General features: G+C 40.1%; 1 protein-coding gene across 1 annotated transcript in view; it reads right to left on the reverse strand.

The window, feature by feature from the left end:
- Positions 1 to 5,051: 5,051 nt before the first annotated feature.
- The window catches only part of LOC119827422 (interferon-inducible protein AIM2-like), a 44,054-nt gene continuing 36,396 nt past the window's right edge, over positions 5,052 to 12,709 (reverse strand). The window contains exons 3-6 of the mRNA XM_038349099.1: positions 12,359 to 12,510; positions 9,940 to 10,354; positions 7,903 to 8,087; positions 5,052 to 7,031 (exon numbers count right to left, since the gene is read on the reverse strand). Of these exons, the coding sequence (XP_038205027.1) occupies positions 6,927 to 7,031; positions 7,903 to 8,087; positions 9,940 to 10,354; positions 12,359 to 12,510 (857 nt within the window). The 3' untranslated portion in view covers positions 5,052 to 6,926. The remainder of the gene's footprint in view (positions 7,032 to 7,902; positions 8,088 to 9,939; positions 10,355 to 12,358; positions 12,511 to 12,709) is intronic.

Consider the following 12,709-nt stretch of genomic DNA (forward strand, 5'->3'; position numbering starts at 1 on the left):
TAGTTTTTCTCCAAACTGCTTCCTGCTATTTATTGGGTGAAATAATTTGGGGGAGTGGTATATGGAGACCTTTCAGGGGGTATTGATGCATTAAACCATATTAGTCTGGAAGCAATCCACAGGTTCTCATCCTCTGTGGAAACAAAAGAAGAACCTCTTTTCCAAAGCAACATATCCTTAGACCCAAATTATGAAGTCAAGATTCTTTTTTAATATACATGCTTGTTTAGCTTAGCAGCCCATATAATGAAATGTTTCTCTATACTTAACTACAGACAAAAATTTAAAGAAAACACAATAATATTCATAATCCAGACTCTCTGTGTATTTTCTATCTTTATGTGGCTTATTATTTTTCTATTTTATTACTTTTTAATATTTGTCTTTAGTTCTTTAATCTATGACTGTCTGTACTCTATCCCTTTAAACACTTTGTTTTTTTAAAGTATTTAGTTCTTTTCCAACTCTCTATACTCTTTTTCTTCTCTCTCCCAAGCCTTCATACATTTATCCAACACTGTGACCCATTTAGAGGTCTTTTTTATCTGGGTTTGTCTTTTTGCATATCTGTAATTATTTTTTGACCAGAAATGCTTCTTAAAATGCTAAGTGCTTAAAAAACTAAGCTGTGACATTGCTAGGGCATATATGGTAATTTCTGCTTGCCTTGCCCATTCCGACATGGCAGAGATGCTCACCGCTTCTGAGAGCCATGCACAGTGCCCCATCTCTTGGCACGCAGCTGGTCTATGTTGCTATCAAGCAAGTTTCAGCATGCTGCTCACAAACCCCATTCAAATGCTCAGCCTCCTGAAAGAACCAGAGGTCATGCTGGCAGTATGGCCCAGAAAACTGGCATTTCAAAATGGTGTCGCTATTTTTATTTTGCTACCGCTGAATTGGGAAAACTTCACTTACTTGCTAAAATTCCATCTGGCTCTGGCAGGGCTACATGGCTTCTCACTGACCCCACCTTCTCTTTCCCAACCTTCAGCTTAGTTTTCCCCTCCTATTTTTGTTCCCCTATTGCTCTGCTATAGGCCCAAAGCAGTTCTTTTATTTATCAATTGTAATCACAGCATACAGAGGAAAATCCTACATCAGGTTTCCCTAGTTTGGTATACAACATGAAGAGTTTCTGGTGCCTGGTTTCCCTCATGTGAGCAGCATAGGCATCTGCCCCGTGCAGGACACAGCACTCAGGTCTCAATGAATGCTCTGGGTCCCCTCAGACCTCTGCTGGACTGTGTGTCTATCATCTGAGCTGCCTGCTTCTTCCTGTGCTTCTATCCTTCCATGTGGTCCTGATAGGTCAAGAAACAGCAACATGTCGCTGGTAAATCTGTAGTCCCAGGGCCCAAGGCCTAGGCCACCCCAGGTGTCTGAGCCCCACTGGAGCCATCTGAGATGCCTGCTGCCTCTATGGGACCCTCTGAGACTTTGGTGGGTAGGCCAAGTATTGGAAGTTTGGGTCTTGCCAGCAAAGTGAGGCTGCATCTGGCTGCTCTGGTGTGTCCTCACAGCTTCTTGTCCCCTTTGACCCTTGGCATCTGGTGGATGGATGTAGCAGTGGCCACAGCTTCGTCCTGCTGTTGCCTGTATACACCCCCAGCTACCTGGGGCTGATCTTCAGTTGGATACTGCTGGAGCTTGGGCTTCTTACCTGTGCCACTGGGGAAATGGCCCCAAGGCCAGCCGCCTGTGCTGTGTGCTAGCATTGTTGGAGGACAAGGGGTGAGCTGTGTACCTGGGGGTGCATGCCTGCAATCTTCCTGCCTGGGTTCATTTTCTAGACACTGAAAGAGTAGAATGGCTAAATAAGAAGGTAAAGCTCATGTGGCTTTTTATTTGTCAATTTATAGAGAAACTCTTTCGAGAAACCATAGAGTCAGCTGTGCAGGAAGCAAATGCCCACCTCAGCACCTTCAGCTTCACAAAAGTCAATGTGAGTCAGCAATCCCTTAGAGTCAATGGTATAAAGGTTTATACTCTGGATCCTGCTGAGCTCCCTGTGTAATAAATAAAAAGGGTAGATATGTAGGAAGTTAAGGCCTACCAGGCCAAAAGAATCCAATCTGGAGTCTGTATGGTACTGTCAGAGGTCCTGACTATGCCTAGTCAATGAGGAGTGACCAAGCAATGTTTCCTGAATGCTTAGCAACAAGCACTGTCAGAGGTCCTGATTGTGTAGAGTCAGTGTGGGAAGAGCATACATGTCAACTGTCAAGGGATCAGAATGCCTGGGTTCTGGGAGTTTTTATAAGCTTTTCCCATTATTAAATCAATGAGTCTGCTAAAAGCCTTCTACCTGACTCATGTTATCTGTGCCCATTGATGTCATGCCTTTTCAACCCCTCTCCCAAAGAAGATATTAGAGCCCAGCAACAGGTTTGCCTTCCAAAAGTTTGTCTCTAGTCAGGATATAGATTTTACTTATTTTACTCTACCTAATAAAGGTTCTCTAGTGGTATCATGGAGGCATTAGTATGCTAGAGCTCTCAGCCCTGTGATGCAGACTAAGTCCATTCATTTATTCATATCCCAGGGTTCCTCAGTAGTTCTCCCATGACAGTTCCTAATTTTCACTTCCATGTGTACAGAGATACTGGGAGGTATCCAAGCAAAGACTTATACCAGGAAGATATTGAAGGCAACTAGCTTACTTTTGAGTAGAAAGGCAGAGAGCTTTAGGAATAAGAGTGTGAAGAGTTTGCGGGCCAGAAGGAGAAAGTTTACTGCTGTGGGTCAATGGTCTGTACCCTGTCACTTGTATTTTAATAAAACTCCTATTGTCCAGTAGCCAGGATGAAGTACAGGTGTGGTGACCATGCAGGAAGTAGAGGCGAAGCTACAAGAACAGGAGAATTCTGGGAAGAGGAAAACACAGTCTGCAGTCATCCTCCAGACACAGAGGAAGTAAGGTAAGACTGCCTCGCTGAAAAAGGTACCAAGCCTTGTGGTTAACACAAACAAGAATTATGGGGTAATATAAACTTATAAGAGTTAATAAGAAGCCTGGGCTAAGAGGCCAACCTGTTTATAGTTAATGTAGACCTCTGTGTGTTTCTTTGGGACTGAACAGTTTTGGGACTGGGTGGGATAGAAACATCTGTCAACCTGCTGACTATACCAGAACACATGGCAACAGTTTATACTCTAAGTTCCAAGGATATTCATTCCCAACTGAAATGTGGAAAAGAATCATTAATATTCTACCATTGTGTCCCAAAGATCCAAGATTCACAATGCATTGCTTCACATTCAATTTTTCACTCTCTGGTTATGTGTCTTAAGTACATTTAGATGCCACATAGATATGTTATATCCTTGCCTAATACTATGCTAATAGCATATGCATGCGTGAATACACTTGTATTTACACAGAAACATACAGTTATTTACATATGTACATAAATATAGCTATATGAATGCCTAGGTATGTGTATGTTCATATGTTTACTTATTTATAAAAATTAGGTTAGTCATCATATCCCTAATCATAGGATTTCATTTTCTTTAATACCATAGGAGATCCAATAAAGTGATCAAAATTATAGGATTACTCTGCTGGCTAGGAACAAACTTCAGGAGTCATAAGGAAGGCCAGCACATTCTAATTTAGGAAATAACTAACCAGCAAGATATTGCAACACTAAACACCTATGTACCAAACTGTGGATGATCTAGTTGTATAAACAGCATGCTAGTGAACTTCAGGACACAGACAGACTAACTGCCCATCAGTAATGGCAGGTAGCTTTACCACAATACTTTCTGCAGCAGACAGGCCACTGGGACAAAAATGTAGAGAAAATTCAGTATTAAATGGCAATATGCATCAAACAGACCTAACAGATATCTGCAGAACAGTCTACCTGAACTGAGAAACATGTATTCTACTCAGCAGCCAATGGACACTCATCTAAAATTGACTACATAATGGGATACACAACAAATCCTAACACATTTAGAAAAACTGAAATCCCTCCATGTATCCTATCTGATCACAATGCAATAAAGCTTAAACTCAACAGCAAATAGCTTGTGTAGACTCACTTTAGAGTCACAGAGAAGAAAATTTACCTACATACAATTTATAGAGAACCCAGTAGAATATTTTGAGGCTTGAAATTTTTATAGCTAAGCCAAAGATTTTATATTTTTAGTTAATTTTGTGAGTTATGAATTTGGACCCATTATTTTTTAATATGGATATCAAATTCTAAAAAATTGTCCTTTTTATATTTTTTGTGTTTATATTTTTATGGAAAAGAACAGTATTTTTTGACACATGACAGATGTTGCCTTCCCTATACTATATAGGCTTATCATTGCACTAACATCACAATGTTGTTGTATTATTTAAATACCTTTAAAAATATTTTTAAAATTATTTCAATAGGGCTCACAATATCTATCTTTAATCACACAGAATATACTTCAAAAATATTATATTGCTTTACATGCTGTATTAAGATTTTACAAGCAGTATTATACTCTTAAATTTTACCTCTCATATTTTGTATTGCTCACATGTATTTTATTTTTAAATATTTTATAAACACTTTATTTAAGATCGGGAATTGGCAAAGTATGGTCTCTTACCTGTTTGTATATAACATAGTTATTTTTTAGTAGCCAATAAACTAAAAGTATTTTTTACATTTTTTAGTTGTTCAGGAACAAAATCCAAAGGATAATAATGTGTGGCTTAGGAAAATTATATGAATTTAAGTTTCTGTGTCTATAAGTATGATTGTATTAGAATTTGTATTAGAATACAGACAGATTCATTTATTTCTATTTGTATGACTATTGCCAGTAAGGAGCTAACTAACTGTAGCAGGGGTCACATGGGCCAAATAGTTCAGTATGTATATACCTAGAAAGCCGAGCTCTGGCTCTTAAAACCTCTTGAGGGTCCAGCTTTCTGCAGGTCAGAGAGGAGAACTAGATGAAGAGTTGGTGAGAAAACACACAGGCTTCTTTTCTGAGGGATAAAAGTTTCTTCTACTTCTTTATTTTCAGAAGCCCTTATTACAATACCCACACCAAGTCAATTACAAAGAGAAGGAAGTTTCCTATAACCAAAAGTTATTATACAGTTACTAAATAATCAGCATAAAAAAATATTTTTCTGGAATAGCTCAACTCCATTATATTTCTTAACCATATCTTTATGAATTTTCTGAAAAACTCACACTTAGTTACATATTTGTCTTTTAGACTTTTACATATGCAGTACTTTTTATTATTGCCAGAAAAACAGGCTATTTCTTTCATTATTCCTATTTTAGAGTCTTGTACAATGATCTTAATGGACCATGCAACTCTCTGTTTTTTAGTTACATGAAGTTATTATTTAAGGCTTGTTTTAGCTGTGATGCACACTGAACCCATGTATATATTTCCCAGCATCAAGATTAAAAACCGTTGAGCTAGCTTAATTCCTGGGACTCATTTTTTTCTCCTTAACCTTTAACCTAAATCACAGTCTCTATGACTCGTCAAGAGAAACTGCTACATCCTAGCTGTGTGACACTTGCTCACTCCTATTTTCTATCCTCTGCTGCCCCTGGGGCCAACACTATATCCTACTTTTACCTTTACTAATTTTCCCACTAAACTAACCTCTATCTATACAATCTATATAGCTATATAATCCATTACTATATTTGTTAGAAACCCTTAATCATCAAAATTCTATTTAAACTAACACTATAATTGTGTAAAACAATTACTTCAGTTAATTACTTCATTTCTTAAATGAAGCTAAAGAAAAAACATCTAGATAAAAATCCACAGGTTAAAATGTCCAGTATGGTGGATTGTTTCCATAAAATAATGACACTATATTAAAGGCAGTGGGGATCCGCCCCCATGCCCATTTTCACCATGACAGATAACAAAGAAAATTGGCAACACAGCACTGTCAAGAGACATTATGGACCCGAAACCTTTGGAGCCTTGCGTATCCAAAATTCACTCACCAGTGCCTTGCATTGTGGTGAACTGAACTCCTGAAGCTCAGTTGCCAACTGCTGCTCCTCTGACATGACCACCACCAGCAACCTTTCCATCCCCTCTTCCATGATATTCCCTGAACCTTAAGTGCTAGAGTTCTATTGTAGATCTATCCACTGGGACTGGTAGTCACAACTCTACATTTTGATGGCTGTGATTTTTTTTTTTGTAATGGCCTCCATCCATTGCAAGAAGAAATTTTGTTCATGAGGGATGAGGACTACACTTATCTAAGTGTATAAGGACAGATACTTAGAGTGTAGTTAGGGCTAATGCTGTTTAGTGAAGTGGTTCTTAACTAATATGTTTCCTCTACAATTCATGACTTCACTAATCCAGAGTAGTTGGTTAGGTTTCTAATACCAGGAATGATTTCTTTCTTGTTGAGTGGGTCTTAAGTCCAATTAAAGAACTGTGGGTTACTACTAAGACATTTATCATGCTAATTCACCCTTAGGGTTATTGTGCCATGTTGCTCATCTTTATGATTCTTAGGCATCATAACTGGGTGCTACTGATGGTTGCCTCCCTCTTTGGGAAGTTTGTATGGCACCTTCTGGTTTTGTGAAAGATAATTCTTGGGGAGAAGACTCTCAGGTCAGTTACAGCTCAGGGACCTCTGAACCCTGTGTCTGAAGTGCATGGTGTCTTCAGCAATATGAACTTATCTTCACTTCTGGGGATCAACTAAGGGCAAGAGCAATAGCCCATGATGTTTTGGGAGTCTCCTAGACAATCAACTACTCAAAAGAGGGTTTCTCATGCCTGGTATTGGATTTTTTTACTAGATTTTTGTTTTGTTTTGCTCTACAGCTAACAGAGGAATTGTATTTATCCTCTTTGAATTAATAGGATAGGATGAAGAGCTTGTAAACATCTATCCTCAGGCATTTCAGTCTGGTTCAAGAAGTAGTATTAGAATCCTCCAAAGAAGTGTTGTTTAGATGAGTTGACTTCAATGTACATTTTTCTTTTTGCTCAGCTTGTGGCTTTGTGGTCTTAATAACCTGAGTGGAGAAGAAAGATGTAGACTGAGATGTTATTGATCACTTAACTCTCTTCTACTTCCAGCTACTGCATTCTTCTGAAATGTGCCTCCCTTCTTATCTCCTCCCCCTCCCCCATGCTCCTCCCTTAATCCCTTCACTCTTGGATGACTTTCTAGAAGTCTATCTGCTCCAAATAAATACATGCCATCATAATAAGGACATATACAAAGATTTCTCAGGTCTCGATTTCAAACTTACACAGAGAGACAGCGCTTATATAAACACTCATGAGTAAAGCTGTGACAATCAGATAAAGACAAAGTGCAGTGATGACTTACTTAACTGCCCTGGACTATGATAAACACATGAAGGGCTGGACTTGCTCAGAGATTTGTTTTCAAGGTTTTTAAAGTCGGTCTTTACTTACAACTGCATTTGTCAGAATGATTTGTGCAACTTCAGGCAGGTTGCTTTCATTAGACTTAGAGTGTAGTCCAAAAACTCACTGTCGAGTTGAGAGAGAGAGAGAGAGAGAGAGAGAGAGAGAGAGAGAGAGAGAGAGAGAGAGAGAGAGAGGCAGAGAGAGAGAGGCAGAGAGAGAGAGAGGCAGAGAGAGAGAGACAGAGAGAGACAGAGATACAGACAGAGAGAGAGACAGACAGAGAGAGAGAGTTTGTATGTGTGTCTTTGTGACACCCATGGTTTTATAGCTGGGCATCTAGGATATGAATTTTCTAAAGCCAGGCTCCTCAGTTCCTCAGTTCTGTGAGATGAAAACGCACGACATATGGGCTCTTCTCTGTCATATCCTGTTCATCAGCCTCTTTTCTGCTTTCTGACATGAAACACAAAATAATGTAGTCTTTTGAGAACTGACATTCTTCCATACCTTAAAGAAGCTGTAGGGTCCTGATTTCAACTGTGTTTTCTCTCCATCTTCTGACACCTCAAAAAATACGAGTCTAAGCTTGTCTCCTTTCTCGCATTTGATTTTCTCCCGGTTTCCAAGCACCAGCACGTCCATCTCCCCGGTTTTGTCTTGTATGCCATACACTACTCTGTCGTTTTTCTGCTCTGGTATCTGTGAAAGGAAAATAACGACCAAGCTCCGCTGAGATGACTAAGGAAGAGCAGCATGTAAATCAATTATCAGACAAGACAGGAGCAGCAATCCAAAAGAAATATAAGGAGGAATTCCAGCTTCCAAACTAACAGGGGTCTACCTAACATATTAGCAAATGTCAATAGAGGAGGTGAGAGAACCTTACTAAAAGCATGTGCCTTCTGTCCATCTTTCTAGCCCCAAGACTTTTTTCCTCTGGGAAGTCAGGATGGCTCAAAGAAACAACTAACAGATGGGGAATACGGGGCTGCTCCAGGGCCAGAATACAGGAGGCATAGGAAAGGAAGAGAAGGAAAAGAAAGGGGGAAGGAAATGAAGGGAAGGGAAGGGTAGGAAAAGGAGGGAAAGGAAAGGAAAAGGAAAGGAAAAAGAAGACCTTGTGGCTGGGGGAAGGCCACTTAATGGCATAAGTCCAGAGAGACACACAAAGTAACAATAAAAGACCTAGTGAAGAAATCTAAAAGTTAAAAAAGCAAGGACAACATATCATTCACAATCAAGTCTGGATTAGAAGGGGACCAGATGCTAGTTAGATACATAAAATACATACAGTATTTAAGAGTTAGTTTATTGACATGTGAATAGACATTAGTGAGTAGTTGACCGAATAGGAAGTTCAAAACTGAGAAGTTAAAAATGGGTATTTTTATGCTTTAATTTTCCATGGAAGACAATTTACTCCTGCTACCTTTTCTGACAAAGCTAGAAGTCATCCAGCTACTAGGGAAAGAAATCATCAAGTTCCCTGTGCTTCTTCAGGATCTGTCTTAGGCCAGAAAATTGTTCACACAAAAATAGCTTTCCCTGATTCCCATGTGGTAGTTTGAATGAAAAAGGCAGCCACAGGTTTATAGGAAACGACATTATTGGAAAGGATTAGGACATATGGCATTGTTGGAGTAGTTTTGATCTTATGGGAGGAAATGTGTCCCTAAGGGTGGGCTTTGAGGTTTTAGGAGCTCAAGCCAGATCCAGTAGTGGCTCACTCTCTCTTTCTACTGCCTATGGGTCCAGATGTCGAACTCTCAGCTACTTCTCCCGCACCATGTCTGCATGCATGCAGCCATGCTTCCTGCCATGAGAATAATGGATGAAAACTCTGAACCTGTAAGCCAGTCCCAATTAGGTGTTTTCCTTTATAAAGTTGCTGGGGTTATGGAGTCTCTTCTCAGCAACGGAATCTCCGACAAAGATACCCAGCATCTAGCCAGGATTCTCTGCTAACTCTTCCATTCCCATCATTCAATACTAGGTCTTCCAGGGCCTGCTCATCAGTCCTCTCGCTCATCAATGAACACATATCTGAAGGATGCTCAAAGCAAAAGTGACTTTGGAAGTGGATGGTAATAAGTGTGTAAAATCAGCACGAGGGAAGGAGCTGTGTCTGTTTTTCACAGGTTACAAGGGTAACAACATAATAAAAGTGGCTTCAAAACTTTTGCTGGGTGTAGTGGCATACACGCGGATCATCAGGCAGAGGCAGGGGAATCTTAGAGCAGACCAACTAAAGCTACACAGTTAAAGACCCTGTCTCAAAAGATGAAGCAAACAAAATACACATAGTATAAAACTTTTGTGAGCTTTGCGCACAAGTTTTGGCAAATTATTATCCTACAAATCGTTAACTTCATTAAATTGTTTGTTGATTGTTAAAATTGTTTAAAATCAATTACTTAATTGATTTCATTTGTCCTATTCTATAAAAAGAGAAAAAAATTAAAACATAATTTCTAGAGTTCTGTCAAAGCTCAGGATAGGTGTTATATTTTTCATACCAATCAGAACAAAATTGCATACAGGGACTCACCTTCTGGACTTTAAACGTCCCATTCGCAATTGTTCCACAAGGCTGGGTCTTCAGCATCTTAATTGTGGGAGTTCTTCCAGCTTTTTGCCTAATGTTATCTGGGACACAGACTTTGTGGTCAGCGTCAGCATCAACCACAATTGAGGAGCTGGTCACCTCCAAAAAGTTACTGTGCCAAAGATAGTTTGAAATGTTAATTGTTCTCCTTGGGGTAAATTTATCTTTAAACGGCGCATATAAAACTTTTACGAAGAAAAATGCAGTCGCTGTGGCCACTGTCGCATGGAATATGTCTTCCTCAGTCTCACACTTGAAAGGATTCGTAGTTTTCAACACCAAGACCGCCAGTGGATCTTTCTGTAAACCTTCTCTGCTAGCTTCCTGCTCTGCCACGATCTGCTGCTTCTGAGGCTGTGACCACAGAGAAGAGACGTTAGTCATGGGTCAACACTGTTAACAGAGGCGGCCTTCATTCAGATAAACCCCAGGAAGCCAGAAAAGGCCGAGGTAAAGAGAAAATGGAGAAGTGAGGAAAAGATTAGAGACTTGGAATTATCTAGATTGAAAGGATACAAAATGGATACTTCATGTTCTGTATTTATGTGGGGCCGGGGAGCTGACCCTGGAGACAGAATTCCTCAGTCAGATTCCTTCTTTGCCATGTAATTTAGGAAAAAGAGTGTGTCAGAAACCTGAATCATTGCTGGGGCTTAATCTGATCCTGTCTTCTTGTGATTCTATTACAGAATATTTCTCCCTCCAACTCTGTCCTGAGCATTTATGGGACTCTCGTATAAGGGTGAGGAGGTTTACTGATGCACACAGAGCACTCCACATCCCCAGGAATATCCTGTGCACAATAAAATACAGATCATTAAGTGCAAGTAAACAAAGAGATCTGGGATGAGAGGCTACAGATGGATTAAAGGGAGAGTAAAAATCAAAATCAGCTCTACCTTTGTGAATTTACTCTTAGAAGCCATGAATTATATATTAAGGCTTGCCAGAAAGTTACATCTTAACGTCTGTAATTATAAATCACTGAAATCATTTAAATACCCAAAAAGGATTTTGTCAAATAAAATATTGTAACACAACATATAAAATGTTAAGTATGTTTCATGGGGATAATATAACAAACCATTTTAATTGATTTAACAAAGGACAAAGTGCATTCCTTATTGAGGACCCACAATAAACTCACTACAGGGATGTTGCCAATGATAAATGGGCTTTCCTCTCCACAACCAGACTATGGTGATTGTATGCTCATCTTGGATTTTGTTCTTCCAAATTAAGAAAATAAGAGGGATAGGAGACAGTGTGTGTGTGCAACTGCAGGTGCAGGTGTGCGCCTGCTCAGGCTTGTGTATGCTTTAGAAACAATGCTATTGTCTTACAAGTAATTAACGACCTGTAAGCAAAGAGAGACACTTAGGAAAAGAGGCCCAGAAGAGTAGATTTTGAACTAGATTTCTGGGAGACCTTGAAATGTGAGCCCAAGGCTACATCTGATGATCAGCATCCCACACTCAATCTGGTCCAAAGCAGGAAAATGCCAAGTTCACTGAGGACTATTACAGAACTGTTTGTTTCCAAGCCCAGGAATTTTAATTGTATCTACCAGACTATACAATATGTATTTTCATGTCTTTGATTAAAATGCAACATCTAAACCTGAGTATTGTTCTCTTGACAATTCTAGAAATTTCTGAGCCAAGCACAGAGGAAGTGGGTGGGTGCTCTAGACAGAATGGTGGACACACCCTAAACTCATCCCCTGGAAAATGATGACAGTTCCTTATGGGAAATGAAACTGCATGTGCTTGATGGGCTTTGTGGTGGCTCCCAGCATGCTTCTCTGTCAGGACGAAGGGTCGAGGACTCTCTTCTGTTTTATTTCCTCTGCTACGAAGAGCCACATCCCCACCAAAAGACCAGGCCCATAGTGAGTATAGGAATTGTCTTTTCCATCCACACTGTGACAACCCTGAAGGGCATTCTCAGCCCCTAATTCTCTCACTACACAGACTGAACTCCTGGTTGCAATTCCACTGAACTTGAAATTCTCCCCTTTCCCTCACTTCCTAAACCTCCTCACAAGATGACTGCTGAGCACACCCTAAAATATACTCACTGGAAATGGTCCCTGGCAGAGTTTTCTTCCAGCAGAGGCTAAGATAGCAACGTGTTAGTATGTCCAGAGCATGGCAGAAACTAGAAGCGTCCAGGCTACATAAACTGATGAATTTGACTGGCTTTTCTTTTTGTAATGCAGACAGATCTTTCTTATCCTGGCCTTGTTTTCCTGATTTGTATGCACTGAGACAAAGAGCAGAAGGCTTCCTGAGCTGGATGAGAGGGAGAGTCATGGGAGGGAGTTCTCACGAGGACCAAGGAGCTGCCCTGGCCTACCTTAGCCTGAGGACAGACTTCTGGAGCAGAGTTTGTCTTGGAGGATTCGCCTCTGCTGGGGGCAGAGGCACCAGAACAGTTTTCAGCTTGACTTCTTTTTTCTACTTGCTGTGTTCCTTTCTTCTTTCTATTTGTCATGGATCGACTCTCAACTGAAAAAGAAGAAAGAAGAGGGAAAGGAGGAGGAGGAGAGGAGGAAAAGCAAAGGAGGAGGAGGAAGAACCAAAAAGAGGTACATTAACCTAAAATGCATGAGCAAACATGGGAGACATTAGAATATCATGACCTCTCCAGAAAGAAATCAGAAGGGAGACAGAGCAGGATGATGGACTAAAAGTTTCCCATCTTCAG

Source organism: Arvicola amphibius, chromosome 12 (assembly GCF_903992535.2).
Source record: "Arvicola amphibius chromosome 12, mArvAmp1.2, whole genome shotgun sequence".
Classification (NCBI taxonomy): Eukaryota; Metazoa; Chordata; class Mammalia; order Rodentia; family Cricetidae; genus Arvicola; species Arvicola amphibius.